At 47.5% G+C, this 23,826-nt stretch overlaps 1 protein-coding gene across 2 annotated transcripts; it reads right to left on the bottom strand.

Annotated features, from left to right (window-relative positions):
* Nucleotides 1-1,148: 1,148 nt before the first annotated feature.
* On the bottom strand, nucleotides 1,149-23,826 carry SUMF1 (sulfatase modifying factor 1). Of its 2 annotated transcripts, none has more exons than XM_053953612.1 (9): nucleotides 23,590-23,826; nucleotides 21,388-21,561; nucleotides 19,647-19,721; nucleotides 11,322-11,404; nucleotides 8,570-8,692; nucleotides 7,929-8,043; nucleotides 7,003-7,116; nucleotides 3,399-3,458; nucleotides 1,149-1,991 (listed from the first exon to the last, which is right to left on the bottom strand). In XM_053953612.1, the coding sequence occupies exons 1-9, from the start codon at nucleotides 23,809-23,811 to the stop codon at nucleotides 1,881-1,883; spliced, it is 1,077 nt and encodes a 358-aa protein (XP_053809587.1). In that variant the 5' UTR covers nucleotides 23,812-23,826; the 3' UTR covers nucleotides 1,149-1,880. The 2 variants fall into 2 exon arrangements, 1 of the variants encoding a protein (XP_053809587.1); XR_008432968.1 differs by lacking the exon at nucleotides 1,149-1,991 and adding an exon at nucleotides 6,425-6,551 and having other exon boundaries at nucleotides 3,393-3,458.

Raw genomic sequence — 23,826 nt, 5'->3', positions numbered from 1 at the left:
GCCACCTTTAGCAGTATCTGGTCCTTGATCACAGCCCTACAGCAGGAGCACAGCTGAGCCCTCTGTCCCTGCAATCCAAGCCCTCAGCCCAGGCCAGTGCTGCAGCTCCTGGGAGTGACCTGATCCCAGTTATCTGCTCAGAGCAAACTCCCCAGCTCAGAACAGAGGAACAGTGTTGGACTGCTCAAAACAGCCACACTGAAGGCCTTGCAAAAACGAAATAATTGTTAATTGAGTTCTAAATTATCCTGACAGTTATTAGTGGCCTTTTTCCATACAGCACTATACTCCACCATGCCTTGGCACTGCAGCTGCCTGGGGGAGTGGACCAAAATCCTACTAAAAAAAAAAATCCCTTATTTCTTTCCTAGTCAAGAAACTAGGAAAGAAATAGACTCTTTGTTGTATCTACTGAATTTCTGTTCACTTTCTCCTTCAGACTCCTTTCAGCTTCAGAGCCCCAGTCTGCCCCTCACAGCTCAGTGTGTTCTTCCACAGTGAATCCAGTCAAACAGCTCAAAAGGCTCTGGGCTTCCTTTCATCCTCCCTCCTCCTGTCTCCTCTGAGTGCAATAATGATTGTCAATATCTCAATATTGTGCCACGTCATGCTGTGTCCTGGGATAGATCTTTCTGCTTGCTGGGCTTACCTGGATCCCACTGGAGGCTGGTGTTTGGTGAAGGCCTGCCCAGGCATTCTCCTGTGCCATCTTTTCAACATGGAACCACTGCAGAAGGAGCTGCCACGTGATGGATTTGCATTAAACTCAAACCCAAATTATCTACAGCACAGACAACACTGGCAAGGACCAGCATCAGTGCCAAGGCTTTTGTGAATCCACTGTTGCATGCAGATCCCAAAATGAGGTTGTTTTCAATTGTTCCCATTTCCCTTCTCACTTGTTAAAATTCCTCTCCTTTTCAGTGAGGAATTTTATTTTCAACAAAACAGTTCAGAAATTTACCCTATTAGGCCTTAGGGCTCACAGTTCCATCTGCCATCACTTCCATGACTTTTATTCAAGTGGAATCATTCATTAGCTTCTAATGAGGCCAGATTTGCATTTTCCAAGTCCCTAAGATAAGCCTACACTGCATCCAAGAAAGTCAAAGGAAATTCTGTTTTTCCATCAATAAAAGTCTTTGGCATAAACAAATGCTTGATATTTTATTCAAATATGAAAAGATTTCTAATCATCATCACCCTGAGGATCATCACCCTCAGCTGCAGAAGGCACTTCCTAAAGAGCAGCAAATATCTCCCCAGGAGAAGCCCATTTCTGGACATGATTTTCACTGCAAGTGGAATGTAACAGAGGGCAAGCTGTGGGGAGAGCTGTCATCTCCCAGCCCTCACTCTTGACTCCTTCATTGTCTCTCAGAGCTGCCTAGAATTTCCTAACTGCTTAGAATTTCTTTTAAAGCTGTCTAGAAGTTTATGAAGTCTTTGATAATTGCATTTGAATGTAGAAGCTCTACATAAATAAAAGTAATTAATAAAGATCTTGTCTAAAGAGGAGCTGTTGTAGTTGACAAGGTGGTGATCAGTTAAGGGTTAAACGCAATAATTCTGAAGGTTTTTTCCAGCCTAATTCTGGGATTAAGTAACCTTTAAAAACATGATTGGCATGTTTCTGCTCAGTTTTGTTCCAGCTGAATCCAAAACACCCTGGTCAGGCTTTAAATCCAGGCCAGATTGCTCGTGAGCACAAAGGTTCTCCAAGCGCAGTTGAGTGGTGCTGGTTTTTCTTCCCTCAGCAGGAACTTCGAGCAAGGTTTTTCCACTGTGTGTCATCAGCAAGGGCCACTGCTCAGGTCTGTTCTCCCTGGGGTGGGATGCAGCCCTTCCTGTGCCCGAGGAACGTGCCCTGTCAGCGTGGCTCAGCGTGGCCCCGGGGCGGTGTCGGCGGCGCAGCGGAAGCCCAGGTTGGACGCGGAGCTGTCGGGGGTGTTCTGGCTCCGAGCTGCACAGCGGTACCTGTAGCAGTAGGACTGCACAGCAACACAGAAAAGGAACTTCTTAGCACAGCTGGGGCTCCTCAGGCAACAGCTTGTTAGATTAATAGATTAATTAGTTAGATTAATACAGCAAAACGTTGCCATCGCTGTGGGACAAATCGATGAAGTGCTACGGATGGAAATCGCTGTGTTAGAAATGAGGGAAGCCTACACAGACACCAGCTGACACAAAAACTAGACTGAATAGCAAAGTGTCTGTAAAGTGTCAGCCAAGAATCTCTCCTGCTCTGGGAAAAAGCCAGAAGAACCATTCAGCCTCCCCTCAGAGGCTGAGCTGTGTATCCATGTGCTAATGCCCCACTGGAATGGACAGGCACTGGCACCTGCCTGGAAACATTTCCTTGAATGAGGTGCCAGACTTTTGGGATGGGATGGAAAAAGGTGCAACTTCAGGCTCTGTCAGCTCTGAGAGGGAGAAGAGCACCAGCACACAAAGATCAGTCTGAGCAGACAAAGAGCCCTTGTACTAACAGTAGTCACTGGTTTTGTCTTGATACACAGCCTAGTTTTATCACCTACAAAAAAAGACTAGGGCAGACTAGAATCTTCACAAACCTTCAAAATGGGTCATGTTATTCATCACTGAAGAGCCTATTCCAGTGTTAATTTAATCAAAACTGCTAATTAACATCTGACATTGATTTCACCTAAGAAGGAAATCAGTGTAGAAAATGGGATCTCACTGCAGAAAATTTAATCTAATTATGAGAGTGATTTGCCAGCCACAGGCTTTGCAAGGGAAGAACAGGACAGCTTTAATGAAACAGGAGATGTACAATGAGGGCTTTTCAGCACTGCATGAGCAGAGTTTAAAATACCATTTTGTGTCATGAACAGCCATCACTCTGTGGTGACATGCTGGCAGTTCTGAAGGATTTTCAGGTATGCCACCAACTCAGCTGAAACACTTCATCTCCCAGCCAGCTCTGCAAACACCTGATACCATCCAACCGTGGAATTATAAAAGGATTTGGGATTGAAGGGCCCTTAAAGCTCCCAACTCCCTGCCCTGGGGAGGAACACCTTTCCCTAGGCCAGATTACTCAGAGCTCCATATCCTTTCTGGATCAAAAGCCATTCTAAAACTTAAAAAACAAAGTCACATCCATACTTTCTACTCTGACAAGTATCACTCAAGCTCTATGATGAAAACACCATTAGAAGCCTCCATCAATTTTAAGTTCTGCATCTAAAACCCATAGTGATTACAAAAACTTACTTGTTTTAATTCCAAGCTAAGCAAAAAGAGGTCCTTAGGAACATCAGGTGTTGCTCTTCATAAATCCCATGAAATCCCTTGACAGGCTGCCAGGAAACTCTGTCAGAGGATCATGGTCAAGTGCTTTCAGAGGGAGGAGGAACATGAGAAGAGGACAGTACCTTATGGCACATGTAGGATCCACCCTTCTTCACTCTGTCCGTGCCCGAGGAGGGCCCTTTCTGGGGAGAGGAGGACACTGGTCAGTACTCAGGGAATAACTGCTGATTACAGGGAGTAAGGAGCTGCAGAAGGAGCAATCATAAACATTGCAGACACAGATGTCAGTGGTGTCTGAACCAGCTTGAAATAATTCCGCCCTAGAGGATTTGCAGGTGTGCTCCCTCCCCACTGCTGCAAATATTGAACATTCCAGGTGCTGCCCACTGATAATGCCTGGTGACAGGGAAGTTTCTAAAGAGGATTTTACCAGGAAGGAAATGAGCTCCAGCTTTCCTCAGTGACCACCCTGGTCACACCTGGCATGGATCCCACCCTCCTACCCTTCTCAAGGGCTACAGTGGTCTCCCACCCAGGTCTGCATTACCAGGGGTGATGTTTTAGAAGAATCTACCCCAGAAGAGCATTTGTAACTGAACATAAATCCCAGGGACTGTCAGAAAACCTCGAGAGTTGATGTTGGTACTCTATAAGCTCCTGCCTGCACCCCCTGACTTTGACAGCTTTGTGTGAAAGTTCACCACTCAAATTGCAGCAGCTTCACGTTTATTGCCAAAATTTATACCTGTGAAAAAGAATTTGGCATTTAATGGCACACAAAAACTCAAGGAAAGCCACACCCTGAGGCAGCATCTGCTCTTTCCAAGCCTGGGTGCTCCTCCACAGCACAGCCCTGCTCCCACTGCGAGGCCTCTGGAAATTGTCCCCACAACACCTGCATGCACAGTCCCTGCTCTGAGATAAGCCTCTAACCAGCACAGTCATCACCCAGCCTGGTAATCTCATTTTAAGGGAAGCCAGGAGAAAATGGACCTAAAAAAAGGTTCCATGGGAACAAGACAAAGCAGAACAATGGGGCTGTGGAGCAGGATTTCCCCTAAATGCTGCAGGGCTGAGCAGCAATCTGTGCAACTGGCTCCAAAGACACTTCTTTAAATGAAGAGAACATTTTTGGTTAGGGTTAGAAAGCCCTAAATCTGCCATGGGTCAGCAATTACAAAGGGCTGAGCTGTACTGAGCAGTGTGTGAACCAAAGGCTCATAAGTGCATCTTTTTATTAACTACAAAGATCTTCCACCAGGCAAAAACTGAGCATCAAAGGTTGTGTGGTAACAGAAAAAAAAAAAACAACTTGAATTGACCACCACAGCCTCTGAAGGAGAATTACAGCCCCAAAACACTTCACACATGCAGAAATCTGCTGTAGTGTCCTCCATAAATCTGTTCAATTACAAAACATCGTTCTCTTATTTAAAATCACTGATTTAAAATCATAAAACAATTGGCAAAGATGTCAGAGAATCACAAAACCAACAGACATCATCAGTGTTTGCAGTGTTAATATTTGCTTGTGCACATATCTCACTTATAGATGAAGGAAACTGCCTTGGCTGTGCTTCCCCTCATAAAAGCTAATCACAGCCCAGCAATTAAGGTCACATTTGATTAAAACAAGCAAATCTCTGTTCTATCAAGCACCATTGTTCTATGGCCTGACCTGGAGAACTGCACCAGCTGGTACTGAAGGGGAAGGACATTGGTGCAAAGGGCCAGAGCTGTCCAGACCTTGATCCCAGATTTAAACCCCAGAGTTTACTGTAAATTAACAAGGTTATTCTGTACTACAATACTGCAATAGCCATATTCCAGTCTGATTACATAAGTGCTTGTGCATTCCATTGCCAAAGCTCATAAAAGTAGGATTGTTCCTTTAAAAGTTACTAAAAAAAAAAAAGAATTTTTTTTTGTTAATGAAAATAAAGTTGTATTTCTTTCATTACATCGAACAAATGCTTTCTGATGGTGCACGGTGATTTTCAGTGCACAGCCACATGGTTACTCTGTTTTGAGAGAAATCAGTTTTCAAACAGAGAACTGCAGCTCATACCAAAAAATCAGAGCCAGAAGGCACCACAAAATAACCCCTAAAGGGACTGTGGTTTGATGGACCTCACACACACACTTGGCTCTCTCTGCTAAAGGATCAGTTACATTTTTAGGGAGGAAATTGTTCCCTGGGAGGGTGGGCAGCCCTGGCACAGCTGGGGCTGCCCCTGGACCCCTGGCAGTGCCCAAGGCCAGGCTGGACTCTGGGGCTGGAGCAGCCTGGGACAGTGGGAGGTGTCCCTGCCATGGCAGGGGTGGCACTGGGTGGGATTTAACCCAAACCATTCTGGGATTCTGTTACTGCAGTGAGGCACCTTCATTATAATTATTTATTTGAGACATTCTGGTGTTGATGATGCCAAGGCAGCAGCACTTCCCTGCTGGATTCAGGTGATGGTGGGGAACAATTATCCTGTGAATTTTGCTCTGTTCAATTCCATGAATTTGCTGAAGTTTTAAGCCCAGACACTGCAGGAAGTATTTAAAAACCAGGTGTTAACAATGAAGCTTTTAGGGGTTTTTCATAGGCAAACTCATTGTCAGAATCCAGTGTCTGAGGCAGAGCACTTTAAAGTGAATTCCAAAGGGTTTTTCTGGTTAAATGGGTAAGGAAACTGCATCTCCTCCTGTGAAAAGGTGTCCCAAAATAGCCAGGCTGCAGTTATCTTCTGAGACATTAGAACTGATTAACACCAGAGCTATCAGAGCCCAGCTCTTCAGTCTCTGCAGAGCACGAGGCAGTGTAACCTAAATATAGGATGTGTTCTCTGGGCTGAGAAGACTCTGAATTCTTCCAGAGGGTCAGAGCACAGGCAAAGTTTTTTAACATATTTAGTTTAACGCCCAAAATCTTCAAAGCAGCTTTCTAGCACTGAAGAGATCTGGGCTATGCTGGGGATTGGTTACAAGGAATGGATGGAGTTCTGCACACAGATTGTTGTGGGGGTTCCTTAATTGATTGTCTTGCCTTCACAAGGAATTACCAGGAGTAAAAATAAACCTGAAAGTGCTTTGTAAGTTGTTAGCAAATAAAAACCACTGTATTTGGTGGGGGTTTGAGCAACAAACTATGTGGCCTTACTTGTATTCATAAATCATGGGATTGACTCATCCTGGATAACTGGGAGAGGAGCAGATCTAACACTGGAACTGGAATCTGCTGAGACAGAGCATCAGTGACCCCTCACTCTGCAGGAACCTCCATCTGCCTGCCACAAAGGAAAAGAAACATTCACCTCTCAGAGCCTGGTGACTTCTCCTAAAACTCAGTTTTATCACATGTTCAGTTTAAAACAAGCTACCAGAAGCCAGAAAGATAATTCATGATGGTTTGTTCTCTGCCTGGGAGAGGGAAAATAACTACAGCTTGTAGCAACATAAATGAACTGAAAACTTTCCATTTTTTAAGGAAGTCATTCCATAAATTCTTGTTTTCTGTAATATGAGGCCAGTTTGGAAGCATTCAATGGCTAACCATGTGTGGATAACTAACCAAACAACACAAAAACTGCACCAGAGCACTGCAATTCCAGCGTGGATGAGCTGTGCCACGATGCTCCCAAACCCCCACCCCAGGAGCACAGAACAGGAAGTTTTCCAACAGCAAGGAGACCCTGGTCACAGAGGGGATTCTGTCCACGGTGCCAAGCAAACACTCACAGGGTTGTGAAGCTCCTGGGGGGAGTGGTGCACAGCCCACCAGTCCGACGTCCACTCCCAGGCGTTCCCCACCATGTTGTAGAGGCCGTAAGCATTGGGGGGAAAGGCAGAGACCTGCACAGGACAGGGAACACAGCTCTGTCAGCACACCAAACAGCCCTGAGTCTGCTCAAGGTGCACTTTGAGGGACCTCAAAATCAGGCACCAGATCAGCAGGGCAGACCTGGGACACTTCTACATCCTGCGTGTAAATCAAACAGGATGGAAGGCTGTGGTCGCCTCTGTGTCCTCAGCACCCTGTTCCAGTGTGACACAGCATTCCTGGATGGTTTTGGAGACTGAGCTTCTCCAGAGAGGCACTGTTTGACCAGCAGACACACCTGGCATTAGAGACTTGGCCCAGATTCTCCTCCCACCAAGGAAAAGCCAAGGTGGCTGCCAGCTCTTGCCTGTGCAGACTCCTCTTCTGATGAAACTTTTGGATTTACTCAACTACCATTAAATAATTCATTCACATTCTTGATTGCCTTTAAAACTCCACTCTGGTTGTTAAACTAGACAGGATCAACCTTTCCCCAAAAAGTGGAAGTTTAATTTCTTTTAAATTATTGTGTGATTTTTGAGTTCACAAAACTGCGAGGTCAGAAGTGCAGGCAGAAAGTACTTCAGCTTCTGACTACAAACTGACTGGGAAGGGGGAAGAGAGGTCAGTTTGAGAGGAACTAGAAGTTAAAATGAAAGTAATCTTTACTTTTCAATTAGCTTGTAAAAGAGTCCCTTGATAATGCTCAAGCCTGCAGTGAAATGTAATGCAACTTAAAATCTAAAATGAAAGAGCACAGGGCTCATCCTCCTGAAGACAGAACTTAATGTTGAGAAGATTAAGATCATTTCCACATGCTGGATTGTCTTTGAGCCACACTTACAGGTGCAGTGCCCTTGTACCCATCCTCTGCTGTGTTGTTGGTGGGGAATTCTCCCTGCCAGATATTGGCATAGTGTTGCCCTTTGGGCTGCAATTTGTTGCCCCATGGGAAAAGCCTGAAGAAAGACAAACAGAGCAGCTGTCAAACACTGTTAATTAAAAGTCAGTTATACAGAATCCCAGACTGGTTTGGGTTGGGAGAGACCTTAAATCCCACCCAGAGCCACCCCTGCCATGGCAGGGACACCTCCCACTGTCCCAGGCTGCTCCAACCCCAGTGTCCAGCCTGGCCTTGGGCACTGCCAGGGATCCAGGGGCAGCCCCAGCTGCTCTGGGCACCTGTGCCAGGGCTGCCCACCCTTCCAGGGAGGAATTTCTTCCTAATATCGAATCTAAAATGACCTTCTTTCTTCATAAGGCCATTCCCTGTGTCCTGTCCCTCCATCCCTTGTCCCCAGTCCCTCTCCAGCTCTCCTGGAGCCCCTTCAGGCCCTGGCAGGGGCTCTGAGCTCTCCCTGGAGCTTCTCCTCCCCAGGTGAGCCCCCCCAGCCTGGCTGCAGAGCAGTTCTGGGGGTAACAAATCCCTCACCAGCCCTGCCTGTGTTCCCAGCCCCTGCTCAGGGAGTCCCCTGGGACAGGTACCTGTTCTCCAGGCCCCCTCTGCAGCTGTACTCCCACTCAGCCTCCGTGGGTAACCGCTTCCCTGCCCACGCGCAGAAGGCCACGGCATCATTCCAGGAAACATGAAGGACTGGATGGTCCATTCTGGGAACAAAATCAACAGGACAGGCTGCCTCAGGGCACCAGGCAGGCTCAGGGCTGCACAGCACAATGTGACACCCAGACAGGGGCACACAGGAGTTACAGCTGCACCAGGTGACTTCGCAGGAAAGCAGTTACTTAAGGAAAGGCAGCAAAATGCTGGAAAGGAAATGCAGCCATCAGAGGGAAACAGGAGGAGAAAATAATTAACTTCTGTTTGTCTCGTGTTGCTGCCACCTCCAGCTCTCCAGTTATTTATGGTTTGTGGTTTCTCAAGTGCAGCACACAGGAGGCAGCAGAGAATTGTCCATACCCTGCCCTGGGGGAACCTGGGTGATTGCAGAGCCAAAGGAAAGCACTGAGCACCTGCAGCATCACCACTGCCAAACCAGCCTGGCACAGGGCATCAAACCAGCCTGGCACAGGGCATCTGGCATCAAACCAGCCTGGCACAGGGCATCAAACCAGCCTGGCACAGGGCATCTGGCATCAAACCAGCCTGGCACAGGGCATCAAACCAGCCTGGCACAGGGCATCTGGCTTCAAACCAGCCTGGCACAGGGCATCTGGCTTCAAACCAGCCTGGCACAGGGCATCTGGCATCAAACCAGCCTGGCACAGGGCATCAAACCAGCCCGGCACAGGGCATCAAACCAGCCTGGCACAGGGCATCTGGCTTCAAACCAGCCTGGCACAGGGCATCTGGCTTCAAACCAGCCTGGCACAGGGCATCAAACCAGCCTTGCACAGGGCATCTGGCATCAAACCAGCCTGGCACAGGGCATCTGGCATCAAACCAGCCTGGCACAGGGCATCAAACCAGCCTGGCACAGGGCATCAAACCAGCCTGGCACAGGGCATCTGGCTTCAAACCAGCCTGGCACAGGGCATCAAACCAGCCTGGCACAGGGCATCAAACCAGCCTGGCACAGGGCATCTGGCTTCAAACCAGCCTGGCACAGGGCATCAAACCAGCCTGGCACAGGGCATCTGGCATCAAACCAGCCTGGCACAGGGCATCTTGCACAGGGCATCTGGCATCAACCAGCCTGGCACAGGGCATCAACCAGCCTGGCACAGGGCATCTGGCATCAAACCAGCCTGGCACAGGGCATCTGGCATCAAACCAGCCTGGCAAGGGCCATCTCAGCCAGAAGGCAGGATTCTCAACAGGAACATGCCCATGGCCATTTAATGGTGACTGTTCTTCCCTCCCCTGTGGCTCCTCTCCTGCCCTGGGTCCTGTCCTTGCTGTCAGCTGTGGAGCTTTGAGGGAGAGCTGACATGAGAAGAGCCTCACCAACGCTATCAGCTTTGCAGCACCCTGTCCAGCACACTGGAGGAATTTAGCTGGGAAGTGATTTTCCTCAGGTGCTTTAAGCAGTCCACAGCTTACACAAGAGCTCCCGTCTTTAATGGGGTTTGGTTCCAGGACTGACATTAAAATCCTTGTCTCGTTTTCCAGAAAAAGACAGAAAAAAAAATGCCCAGGCATTCTTGCAGAAGGATCCTCCCCATCCAAGCCTCCAACAGATCAAGATGCTCCCAGAGCTGAGGGTTCAGGAGAGGGAGGAACTTCCTATAAACTTCTCTTTCCTGCCCCATTGAAGAATCCAAGGTTTCCCTGTTAAGCCATGGGGCCACGTCCCCGTGGCAGGTTCCCAGCAGCTGTGCCAGGCCAGGTCTGCACCAGCCCAGAATTTCATGGCAGGTTTCCAGCTCCTGTCTGCTGGCTCTGACCTCAATTCCTGGCTCCCCCTAACAATGCCTCCAGCTATTATCTCTATTTTTGCCTCAGATAATTCTTCCCTTGCCCTTAGAGAGCAGATAACTCGTTACTGAGCACTTCAGCCATCAGATGATGGTGCACTAACAAAGTCCTGTCCTTAGAGGACTCAAAAACCTACTAGATCTAGGCTAGAGAGTCTGATTTGATTTCAAAATGCTGTTAAACTTTCACTAGCTGATAAAGTGCCAACTTCACTGACACCTGCCTAGTCAGAGGAGCAGTTGCAATGTTAGAGGTCCCAAATGAAGAGAGTAATTTGATTTTCTAGGCCTAAAATTCATCCCTCTTCAGAAGGGAAAGCAATTGTATGAAGACAAGGGTCAGCAAGTTCCAGGGTTTGTGCAGGCAAAGCGTGGCACTAACTGTAAGAAAAAGCAGAGTTTTCAAAGCATTCAGAGGTTCTAGATAGTCACAACTGATTTTTCATAGAACACAGTAAAAAATGCACACAACTCCTCAGTCTTCTGTTGCCAGAGAAAGAGACTTCCAAATCCCACATGGAAGAGTTCACACTACCCAGACTCCTGGAGTGTGCACACAGTGAGGATTGGTTCCTCCTCTCCAAAGCCAGGTCTGGAGTCTGTGACCCTGGGAAGATCTGCTGTGTTTCACTGCTGGCACACAAAAATGAACAACTCTGAGGCTCAATCAGACCTTTGTGACTCCATCACTGACCATGGCCATGGAACACATCAGGAGGTGGGAAACCAGTCCCAGAAGCAGCAGCAGCAAACAGGTGACTAAATAAAAGCCCTTTCCTGCAGCCCCATTCCAGGTGGGATCCCCAGGGGTATGCCCTGGTTTTTGATGTGTTTTATGATGGAATGGGTGCTCATGGCTCACCTGCTGGAGATGCTGGAGTCTGGGCCCTCAGGGTGCCTCCAGCTGGCTCCTTTCACAGGCAACCACCAGGGAGCAGCTGCCACCTGAAAAAGGACAAGAGCAGCAGGGAAGGACACTTCAATTCCCAGCTAAGGGATTTTCTGAAAAGCCACCAGATCCCTTCCAACCCAAACCAGTCTGTGCCTGTGTGAATTCCACCTCCTGGCTGACTTCAGTCTGATACAACCTCCAGAGAGGAAAAAAAAAAAAAAACTATTTTGGCCTAAAGAGCATTTTCACCCTAATTATTTGCTCCCTGGACACAGTGTTTTGACATCACTGAAATAACCCCCTGATGATGCCCTGTAGCTGGGGGTCAAACACTCATCTTGCAACACACTTGCTTTCAGGTCATTAACCCACTCAGCTGATTTTAAATTATTTGCTCTCAGCTTCCAGAAGGTGGAGACAGAAGAACCACACAAGGGAAGTGAGGCGTGGAGCCTTTCTCTTTTTTTTTCCCCAGCTGGTTTGCTGGGAAACATCACACAGCCAAAATCATCTGCAGCAATGCAGACATTGAGTAGTTCTCTCAAACCAGAAGTTCCAAATTTGGTGCTTTGATGCCAAGGAGTTTTTCCTGGAAAACATTCTTTAAGGATTTCTTCTATAAGGCTTGCTTCAAAGCAATGCTTAACTGTTCTGATTCATATTCACTTAGAAATACTTATTTTAATAATGGGGCCTTCACTGAGGCAAAGAAAGGAACATTTATGCCACCCATCAGCAGTGGGTTTATTCCAGCAGCTTCCAAAATACTCCTATTACAGAGATAACAACCATAAAGAACAAAAATCAGAGGAAATAAGCCTGGAATGCTTTAGGAGGTAAACGACAGGCTGGTTAGCCCTAGACTGACTTTGTCAAATGTTATCCACAGAGGTAGGAAAGGTGCCAAGAGTGTTACCTTTAACTCACCAAAGCTTCAGAGCAAAGTCCAAAAAGTCACTGCAAGCTGGTATTGAGGAGACCCAGAATCAGTCTGGTCAAACAATTTTAGCAGCAGCTTCTAGGGGGAAGCTGCATCCTTCAACAGAACATGTAATTTCATGTGTGTGGGAGAAAAGTTGATCCATGTCACACATAAATTGTCAAGAAAACTCTGGTCCAGGCTATACAGCAAATCACTCACTCGGATATTTCAGTAGCAAGCACCCAAACAGACACTGTCCTGTGTTTAGAGCACCTCAGCAGGCTGTGCTCTGACACTCCTGACAGCCTTTCCCTCCTTCCCTCTCAGCACACACAGATTTTGCCTACAGCACATCTGGGAATCTAAAAGCTCCCTGGAAATCAACAGCAGTCCTGGACTAGAGCCTGCAGAGCTGTTGCTCCAGCACAGCTGCAGAGCCCAGAGCTTTTGGGAGCCCTGGGGAAAGGCTGTGAAATGCCTGAGGAGGCTGCAGGACTCCTCCAGGCTGGGAAGGTGCTCACACATGGTGTGGACACCCTCCCTTCCAAAGGGATCACCCGAGTCTTAAGCACCAAAGAAACAAAGATGATCCCAGCAGCCTGCTGGTGACCCAGACATTCTGTCCTCTGCTGTCCCCCTCAGTGGGACCCCCCAGGCAATGACAGCTTTTACAGACCCTCTCTGCCCTCCCCAGCACGACAAGCACAGTGCCAACAATGCCAACCCCAGTTCTGGCTCGGTGTCTAACAAAGGACATTCTCACCCCAGGCAGAGCCACCACCCTTGGCAAAAAGCATGAGGAATATCTGATCTCTCACAGGGAATTACAGCTCTGTTACTGAGCATCCAAACCCCAAAATGAGACCCTCCTGCAGATACCCTGCCCAACTCTCTCAGCACTAAAACTTCAGAGTGACGGGGCTGCTAAACTGATACAACAGTCAAGAGGTTTAAAACTAGTCCCATTTAACCAATTCTTTGCCCATATTAAGGTTTGACCTTTAAACTATACTGAAAATAGGACAGAAATCCAAAATTAGCATTTTACAGCTATTTAAGGAAAATAAAAGAGCAGCAGAACCACTTGCTAAAGCTAAAATCTGAAAGATCACAAGAAAGATTTCGACAGTTTCTAAGCACAACATATTTTTGTAAATTAAACTGCTGGGTTTTGGATAAAAACATCTCTGCAGGAGACTGCAAAGATTTACACTTTAGACGACTTTAATTTTGGAAAACATTTTTGTGATGCAAAAGAAAAAGCAGATGCTTTCAATCAGGCTGGTTTATTTTAACCCAAGAAAAAATGTCTCTCCACAGGAAAGCACTGCATGTGCACACCTCCCAGTTGTGGCTCTGCTGAGCTGAGCACCAAATGGCTGCCAGGCTCTGCAGAGCACCCAGAGCAGTCACACGTGCAGTGCTGGGACAGGGATAACGGGGAGAGCACCAAGAGCCTGCAAGAATGACCTGGAGACTCATCTAAGGCAGCCCCTGGCTCCGGTGAACACACCCCGAGCTGCTCCTTCCAGAAATCTCCTACCTGAAATCCACAGTTCTCTCCCAGAACTTCTCACAAGTCTTTAAAGCTTTTAATTGTCCTAAATCTAATTAGGAGAAGAGCTAATTAGACAGAGATATTACAAAATCACAGTTAATACAGCCAAGTCCTCCCTTGCCAATAATGAGCTTAGTTACTTTCATAACACTTCACGTTCTGCTTCCCTCCGAAACATGTTCTGTGCACTGGCAACAGATTCCTGCTGTCCAAACAGCAGCAGATGCTGCTGGACAGATCTCAAATCAGAGGACAATCCCCTTCCTTTTGGTTAATTCTTGCAGCATGTCACCTGTGCCAGGTTACCCACACCTGTCCTGCAATCCTCACACCCTCGTGCACAGGGAAACGCTTCCCGGAGCAAAGCAGATGCACAAAGGCTTGATTTGGTCTGATCCAGCTGGAAACGGGGATTATCCAGCTCTCCCCTCCAGGATTAAACCTTAACAACTCCCTCTTCTGCTTCTTACAGACCCAGAGAACTGTGAAAACAGAGCCCAGTGTGCTTACACTGGGAAGAGCTCGAACAATTAATTCCAGCCCACGAGCTTTGCACTGGGGCGGAGCAATTTGCAGAGCTGGAGCCTGAACTCCCACTAACAGCCCGCAGAAAACTCTCCTCCTAAGTATTCCATTCTCCTTTCCAAGCAGGCTGGGACAGCCCAGCTTTAATTGCTCCATTACCTCACAATGTCAAGATTTTTAAACTACTTCACAATTACCTTGAAGAAAATTCCTTCCTAAATCTATGTAGAAAAAAAAAATTAAGAGTGGGGATCATCACCATGTGAGTTTTTGTCAGCATTACCCTGTTGCTGACGCTGCAGCAACCCCTAAAAACCACCTAAAAATACCCCTAAAAACCACCCCAAAGCCACTCAGCCCATAGCCATAAAAGCATTTATTTGTCTTGCACTAACATGTCACAGGCCACGTTCGAGAAAAACAACCCTGACTTGAGCAAATCTCAAATTCAAATCAGATTTATGTACCCGAAAAACTACCAAAAATAAACTCAACAGAGTAGCTCATCTTGGCTCGTGCTCCAGCATTTCCATCAAGTAGCAAGTCCCCTGAAATAACAAAGCTGTGGATCTTAACCTTAAGGCAGGCCCACAAGATGATGACAAATTCATGCTGCTGTCCAGTCATACAGCACCAAACATCAGCTTTTTTTTGTGCTACAGCATTCTAATGCTATTTTAATAAAATATTTTCAAAGCCTTACACCAGATCAGGATAAACAGCTGGAAAAAAAACCAAAAGTGACTGCAGATTAAGAACTTCAGAATTAACTGTGTGAAAAGAGATTTTGAGTGAAAAGCAGCCCAAGTCTGGAAACCACTTTAAGAATCATTTATTAAGTGGTGGGTTCTTAAAAAAAAAACACTCCAGTTCAGAAGCTCACTTAATAGGTTACCACTTGTTTCAATCAGATGGTGTTGAGCTCTGTACATCTTTAATATGAAAAAGTATCTTGCTAACATTGGTAGGACATGAGAAAAAATTTGTTATTCAGTAAAGAACGTAATTTTTGGATGAGGTTTTATTTTATCCATGTAAGGCAGATACACATAAATCTCTGACAGTTCTTCCTCCTCTAAGCCAGATCCTAAACCTTGAGCACTGATTAATGAACTACTGAAGAAGGAGGCAGACAGAAAATGGAACTTTTTTAGTAGTGTGAGAAGTTTAAAAAATAAAAATAATTACTGTGCAATGGATCCACTTCATTGTCCCCACAGAGAACAAACCTGCTGTAATTATGGACAAGGACTGAGCCAGGACTGGGAAATCCTGCCCCACACAACCCCAAACTCACAGGTAGCAGAGGGTTTGTCCAGCAGGTAGCTCACACCTGCATCAGGGGCTGGACTAGAGCATCTCAGGAGGTCCCTTCCAAGCCCAGCCAGCCTGGGATTCTGTGAATACCTGATTTTGCCAGCTCCTGCAATTCCCATGCTATTTATTCTATCAATTAAAAGTCCCAGCTCCCCCAAAGCTCTAATTACAGAAGAATCTGTTCTCACTCTTAATTTCTAATGTTAATGGCCTCCCTCACGAGCTCAGGAACGGAAGCAACAAGGGGGTTTGTTTAATATTGAATATTATCTGCCTTAAAATCCAGTATTTTACAGCAGTTTGAAACTGCACACCAAGGAAAGGCAGCAGCTTTAACATATATTTGATTTTGCTTTATAAGTCATCAACTGCAAAAATATTTCAGACTTGATTGGAAACAAGCACTTTTATGAAGGGACCTTTTCTTTGCATAAGGAAAGGTCACTGAACTTCAGTTCAGACAGGGTAAAACTTCACAGCCCTGTCAATCCTCCAAAAAAAACAACCACAAATACGTGATGCTAAAATCCAGTCAGATTCATTAAGTGCAAGTTTTGGAATCAGAAGAAGCTTCTTTTGAGGAACTGATACTCCTGGTGAAGGCAGACACCTCTGGAAGTCTAATTTCCAGCCAACATCCCAATCTGCACTCCAACTGGTCATTTTTTCCAATAACCAAGTGCACATGAGCTGTAAGGAAAGGATGTGCACAGATTTATCCTGAGGCACAAACCATGCCCTGCTTTACCCTGCAGCTCTGATAACCACGGGCTAATGTTCCTGGCAATTCCCAGGGAGAATTCCTGCCCATCCTTCTTTATCCCAGCAGTGGGAGTAGAGCACAAAAGCCCACAGAGGAACAGTTCAACAGCTCCATCTTCCAGCTCCTTGCAGGGAGTAGCTGAAGCACTGGGGGCTGCAAGAACAGCTCACCCTGCCCACACTGGCACTGCTGTCCCACCTGCAGCCAGGGCTCCTCTCAGCTTGAGATGTTCAGCTGAAATGCAGAATGTTTCAGTTTGGGGTGATTGTGAAATAGGCAAATTGCACAGCTCCAAATTGCAGAGATTTCCATACAAGCAGGGATGAAAGTAGCATCCCACAGTTCTGGATTGGCCAGAACTCAGTGTTTGCTTGAGCTGCCAGTGAGCCAATTCCACTGCATTCCAGACCCAAAATTCCATACCCTCACAGACAAAGGCAGCACACACATTTGTATGCTCTCAGGCTCTTCAGTGCAGAATTTATCTGGTGTTGAAGCAAAAATTAATTTTTCTGGGAGCTTCTGCTTCCACAAGCCAAGAATAACAATGTCCCCACTACTCTCCAGTGAGCAAAGACTGAGGCTGCACTCCTGTTGTGCCATCCTGGTTCCCTTCTCCATGGTACCTGGACAGCAAGGACACTCCTGCAGGGCTTGGCAAGAGCAGAATAAAATGCAATTATGGAATGGTTTGGGTTGGAAGGGACCCTAAAGCCCCTCCAGAGCCACCCCTGCCATGGCAGGGACACCTCCCACTGCCCCAGGTGCTCCCAGCCCCAGTGTCCAGCCTGGCCTTGGGCACTGCCAGGGATCCAGGGGCAGCCCCAGCTGCTCTGGGCACCTGTGCCAGGGCCTGCCCACCCTGCCAGGGAACAATTCCTGCCCAATATCCCATCCAGCCCTGCCCTCTGGCAGTGGGAAGCCATTCCCCTTGTCCTGGCCCTTTCCAAAGTCCTCTTCCCCCTCTTCTAGAGCCCCTTTAGGCCCAGGAGTGGGCTCCAAGGTCTATCCAGAGCCTTCTCCTCTCCAGGCTGCATGTGAAAAACTTAAGATGTGAAACGCTTATAATTTTTTAAGCCCACACAAATAATTTCAGCTTCAAAGGGCCTTCCCCCTCATCCTACAAAATCCTTTTCCATTTGAAGGAGCCCTCCCCTGCTCCATCAGCAACACCCTCATCTGGCACAGCACTAAATCCTCCCTCTGCCACGTGACCACCAAAAACTTGGAGTCCAAAACTAAAGCCTGAGTTCCCAGAAATCTGCAACAATTCCATGCTTGGCTGCTACACCCCTTTTTAGTGCTTCCCTTCCAGAGGCTGAGGCCAGCCCACATTCCTGTCAGTGGCTATCTGGGAGCCCACCTCAGCTCCAGGAAAGGCACACCCAGAGCTCCAACAATCACCCTGTGAGCTCAGCTGGGTCACTGCTCAGAGCTGCCACCAGCCCCAGCTCTGCCCTCAGCCAGTGGCTTTGAGGCTCTGATAAATCTGCTCTGAGAACTGGAGAAGACACAGTGGCCAAACAGAGCAAAACCCCCAAGAGACACACCCAGCTCATCATTTATAAATTATTTTGTTTGGTACCTCCACTTTCACCTTTCCCCAGTTATTCCACAGCATGTGAAATACTGCTTTAAAAATTTACATTCCTGTTGCTCTTCCCCTATATTCACATTCACATTTCACATCCCTGTGCTTCACCTGGAGAAAATCCTTGTCAAAACACCCCTGAGCCCCCGAGGCACAGGAAAACCACAATCCTTTCTCCCACTGGTTGGTTGGAGGATTTTCAGTGCCAGTAACACACCAATATTTATATCTTATTTCTGCTATTCATCCGATTGTTATGATTGAAGAAGGTTTGAAAAGACTTTTAACAGCAAGTTTACTTTCAACAACTCCAGAAAACCTTCATAAAGCAGCAGCCAAAAAAGACCAGTTTGGGCTCCATCCCAGGCCTCTGGCATAACACTTGTCCTGTGAGCACTGCAGCCAACACTTGGAAATTTGGCTGACACGCTCAGGAAAGTGGCTCCCAACACTCTGTTTACAAAATTGCCAAGGCTGAGCTTACAGCAGCATTCTTGGGGTTTCTTTGTTTGTTTTAAAACACAGAAACTGATTTAGGGATTTCTGCAACACAGAGCTACACAGGAAAAGGAATTTCTTCAATGTTGACTGTTGGGAAGATGGGATGAGCCATTCATTTTTTTCTTTAATTTGTATTTTTTTATTATTTTTATGAAGGCAGAACAAATCCATGGATGGATTTAGCATCAGTTATGCTAGTGGTGGGAACTGCAATTTAGCCTTATCTCTCCCAGTGCACAAATGCTAGTCCTGAATTAAAAGATTACAAACTGCACTTGTAATCTTCCTTCCCTGGCAGCAGGAACCCAAATCCCACGTTCTTTGCCAGTCCCTCAGAGCACACACTCACACAGGGCTTCCTGAAACCTCACATCTCTCAGGCTGCCCCTTGAACACAAAAATCAAGCTGTGCCCCATCAGAGCTGAGGATAATTCTGACAGGAGGGGACTCAGGAGGTGATTTTGTCCAAACCTGTGCTCAGAGCAGATCAACTCATCCAGGAGATGACAGGATATCTGCTTATCTGCCAAGAGCTGCAAAGAGCACCTGACCTGTTAAGGAGGAGGCAAATGAAGCCTGAGGAAGGCTCAGCAACACATTCACAACAAAAAAAAAAAAGGAAAGGCAGGGCAGGGAAGATTTATTACAGAACTTTCTTTCTTTTTAGACCAATATTCACTTTCACTCAACAGGAAAACTGGATCAGCTCCAGAGGGGTCAGCACTGCCCCTCCCAGGACGCCCAGGGGGATGAGGGGAGCTGGAAAAGCAGCAAATGAACACAGGATCCTCTAGAGAGGAGGAAACATCATAAACTCCAGCCATTCACAACATAAGGATCTTACAGACTCAGCCTGAACTTCTCAGGTAGCAAGGGGTTGATACCAATTTTTCCTCATCAGGAATTGATGCTTTTAATTGTTTTTTTAAAGAAAAAAGACAGAGAACAGATTGCAAATCCTCCCCACTTCAGCCCATGATTCCTGGCCAAACACTTTTCCATAATCCCCATTTTTGCACCTGGTTTTGGGGACATCACAGAGTTCAGTTTTCCCTGCTGTGATTGCCAGCAGAGCCCAGGGATTGCTCAGGGAGTTTCCCCCTGCTGTGCTACTCACTGCTTGGTGGATGTCAGCCTTCACTGCTTCACTCAGCATCCCCTCAAACACAAAAGAGTCACCAAACTTCTCTGCCTGTGGAAAGAACAAAGGATTCAAGCATTATGTCATCAAAGGAATGCTATTCTTGGAACCACACTCAACATTTACAGCTTCGTTTTATCAAGGATAAGAAAATTCAGAGAACCATTAAGGTGGAAAAAACCTCCAAGACCATCAAGTCCGACCTTTGACCAAACAAATTCTAATAGTGAATTTGAGTTCTCTTTCAAGGAAGCTGTTTTGGAACAGAAAAGAAATGATTTTTTCCTCTGGATGTTGTTTTTGTTCAGCAGCCACTGGGCAGATGGCAGCTCACTGAGCTTCTGCACATGTTTTTATTTTATTAATTAAAAATGCAGTTCTGATTGTCCCAACTGCTTTCAAATGCTACAGTCATCAGTCTAATATCAAAGGGCATGTTTCATTCCTCTTATTTTTCCTTAGGGAAATACAATAAAATATTTGAGCCTTGTCACTTACTGCTCCATCCTCACTGGTACCATGTTTTAAATTGCTGCTACAACAATAAAGCTACAACAATAAAGAGCTAAAAGTAACTCAATCCTCCTATCTAGCATTATAACAATCCAAAAGAATAAAAAATACAAATAATTTCCACCAATCCCAGCACATTATACCAAGAGAAAAAAAGAGGGAGGAGGTGTAAGTGGAGCACTCAATGACAGCAGCTGAGCCATGGAGTCTGCCACAGGCCCCATGTGATGCAGTTCTACCTGCCAGGGCTCCAGGAATTTTTGGATAACGCTCTCAGGCACAGGGTGGGACTCCTAGGGTGTCTGTGCAGAGGGTTGATGACCCCTGTGGTCCCTTCCAGCTGAGGATATTCTGTGATGCCACACTGAACCCACCACCCACGTGCTCATCCCAGCTGCTGTTTGCTACAAGCAAGTTTTGTTCCAACTCAAAATAGTTTAACCACCTTTTTTCATAATTATCAAGCTAAGAAACAGAACTAGTAGACAAAAGAAGCTCTTCATCCAGCCAGAGGATCCTGCCTTCCAAATGAGAACCAGTTGATCAAGTGAATTCAGCAAAGTGCCTCCTTTGAGACCTGCTCATTACTCAGGCTTTCATTTGCCTAAAAGGGCTGTCAGGGCTTTGTCAAAGCTGTGTAGGAACAGTCAGCTGTCAGGAGGGATCTGAGCTCCAGGCACAGGTGGCTCCTTTCTGGGAGCAACCTCAACATATTCTTAGTCCATTGTTCCCAGCAACAGGCACACAATTATCAGTGCAGTTGCTGTTGTCTCCTCCTTAGGCACAGGGCTCTCTGTCACCAGCAAGGAGCTGTGCTGAGCCAGCCTGCAGAGTCCATCTCAGTTTGTTAAATCCCTTCTCCAGGTTTCTCTAAGACAAGGAAAATCTAACCTGGTTGTACTGGCACCAAGAGCTCCAGGACCCAAACATCAAAAAACCCCAGGGAAACCACCCCAAAAAGCCCTGCAGAGACCTGCTGGCATCACCCAGGCTGCAGGACAGATGTGAGTTCAGGTGGCAATTATTAAACACAACAACAACAACAACACCTGACTGTCCTTTCAGCCACAGCAAGGCCAGACAATTCCTCCTCCCCACCACCTCCCTCAGAAATACTGGAGTGTGCAAATCCCAGACAGGTATTGTGAGCAGCCAATGCTTTCCAGCTGGGATTTTCCAGCTGAGAGGAGCCCTGGTGCCTCACCTCAGTGACGTAGCCCGTGGCACTGACAAAGCTCTCGAAGTCCTGGTTGCTGACCTCGTACTGGTCCATGAGGAAGCTGCCCAGGCGGACTCTGCGGGCAGGGCCCTCTCCATCCTGCTGGATCTCAGGCTCCTGGGTGCCCATGGTGAACACCCCTCCCGGGATCAGCACCATCTGCACAGCAAACACCCCAGAGGGGAGGCACAGTGAGCCACTGAGGCTGCTGAAGCGATACGCGGGATAAATAAATCGACTCCATAACCTGGGGTAGTTATGAAGTGGGTCTCTATGTCAGCACCCAGCACAGGTGAGAGCTCTCCAAAACTTGTGCCCCGAGCCTCAGTCTGACCCACACCTTTATTCCCAAAGCTGTTCCATATGCAATACACTGCACAACTTTTTCATGCCTGTTCAACCCCTGGCCCCGCCTGTCCTCGCCTCTCATGTTAAATCAGTCCACGCCCTTCTGGGCACGCCTGGTTTGCTGTGGTGGTCGTACGGGGGTCTCTTGGTGGTCCTGAGGCTGAAGATTGTGGTCTTCCTCATGGCTGAACTTTAGAACTTTCCCCCTTTGCGCTTTTGGTCCTTTGGTGCTTATCTGAGTACATCTGTCAGTCTTGATAAGCTTGGAGACAGAGGAGCTTCTTTACCTGGGTTCTTTGCCTCTTCTGGTATTGTTCTTTATGCAAGAAGCTCTAGAAATTTGCATTTTCCTATGCCCTTTGTACCAGGCAGAGGTTGCTTAAGTAAAAGGTTAAAATTCAACACATAACTCTACAAGCCAAATTATAAATGCTTAATTCATTTTGTTAACCTAACTCTAAAAATCTCCGTTTCACTGCTTTTACTCCTCCTGCTCCTCATCTGTGCAGGTGATTTTGAAACAGCACTTTGCCCAGCCCATTTGGGGAAACAGCAAGCAGAACTGCAGTTGGGAACAAATCCCCAATTCTGACATGAACTCTGGGTCATGCTTGTGCTCTCGTGAGGAGAAACATGCCACGTTTCACGTTTCTTCAGCAAAGAACTTTGCTGTTCTTCCTGCAGTTACACCACTGCCAGGGCAGCAAAGGAGCAGAAAATGAGTTCCCAGCACCTCTCCTGGCTCTTCAGGGCAGGGGAGTGAGTATTTGGCATCACCTTACTCATCCCATTTCCGTGTTTCTTCTCCACTGTAGATCTCTTCTGCTTGGAGCTCTCCCAGCAACACCTAAAATTCACACACTTGTAACTGGCCCGTAAAAAGTGCTACAAACAGCTTCTCCTTCAGGCTACCCACATCTGAGGCTGGCTGTGTCCTCGTAACTTTCTCCACTGAGGAGAATCAGAGCTCTTACAGACTGTCTGAAACTGACTCCATAAAAGAGCTTCAGGATAAACTTGCTTACATTTTTTAGGACTTAGGAAATGACAAAGTGGTGCAAAGTTGCACCACTTCCTCCCTCCTAATCTCTCCTCAACCCTCAGGAGCTGAAACATCTCCCTGAAGAGGTTTCCAAGCCAGGCTCAGAGCTCACTGGGCTAAAACCATGTGCCAAATTAACTCTTGCTGGCTCCCCAGTTCTAAAACCATGCTGGAAATAAATAAACCTGTTTGTGGGTGATGCAGAGGCCAATTCTTCTCTCAGTTCTCAGCTGGTAAAGATCTTTTCTAGCTGAGCATCATCAAGTTATGCTGTGAGCACAACTTAAACCAGCAGGAATTAGCTTTCATTACCTACTGCTGGAGCTGCCAGCTGCACAGAGGGTCAGAGGTTATTTTCATCCTCCAGACCCACAGTGAACTGCCCAGGTTTGTCACACAAAAAATCCATCGGTGACATGGATCCCCAGCACAACGGGGATCACTCAATTCAAACTCTCCAACTATTCTCCAATTTGTGAAGCGGGTTCCCACACTGCCTGTTGCACACAGGTTTTTCCAAGCTGACGCAGCTCCCCAGCATCACAACAGAGGCAGCAGGAGAGGAAGTCCCTCATTTTTCCTGCTCTCTCCGCGAGGCAAGAGCGAGATGGGGCCAGAAGCAGCACCCGCGCCCAGGCCCAGTTCCTCAGGGGTCCGGCCCACCCGCCTATAATTTAACTTAAGTTTCCCCGCAGCAGTTCCCCGGCTGTTGCGTTATCCCGGAGGAGGCCGTGCTCCGCCGGGGCCGCCCCACGGCCCGGCCCGGTCCCTCGGGTGGTGGGAGCCCCGCCGCTCACCGGCCCGCGCCCGGCGCTCCGCCCGCTGCCCGCCGCCGCCGAGTAGCGCCGCGCCGCCGCCTCCCGCCCGTCCCCGGCGGCCCGGTCGGCGCCGCAGCCGCAGCCCGCGGTGCCGGGGGTCCCGGCGGCCGCCGCCGTTCCCGTTCCCGTTCCCGTTCCCACTCGCACTGCCAGCAGCAGCAGCGGGAGGAGGCAGCGCCACGGCCGGCTGGGCGCGGCCATGTTGGCGGCGGGGGC

This window comes from Vidua chalybeata, chromosome 12 (genome assembly GCF_026979565.1).
Source record: "Vidua chalybeata isolate OUT-0048 chromosome 12, bVidCha1 merged haplotype, whole genome shotgun sequence".
NCBI lineage: Eukaryota > Metazoa > Chordata > Aves > Passeriformes > Viduidae > Vidua > Vidua chalybeata.
Note: the sequence above shows the minus strand (reverse complement) of the source record. Positions and strands in the feature narration are given on the sequence as shown.

Excerpts from the sequence above, each read along its gene's own strand:
- SUMF1 (XM_053953612.1), bottom strand. The coding sequence starts at position 23,811 with ATGGCCGCGCCCAGCCGGCCGTGGCGCTGCCTCCTCCCGCTGCTGCTG. Across the intron at positions 19,722-21,387 it reads CCACGGGCTACGTCACTGAG|GCAGAGAAGTTTGGTGACTC; the intron begins GTGAGGCACCAG and ends TTCTTTCCACAG. Across the intron at positions 7,117-7,928 it reads GGTACAAGGGCACTGCACCT|GTCTCTGCCTTTCCCCCCAA; the intron begins GTAAGTGTGGCT and ends TGTCCTGTGCAG.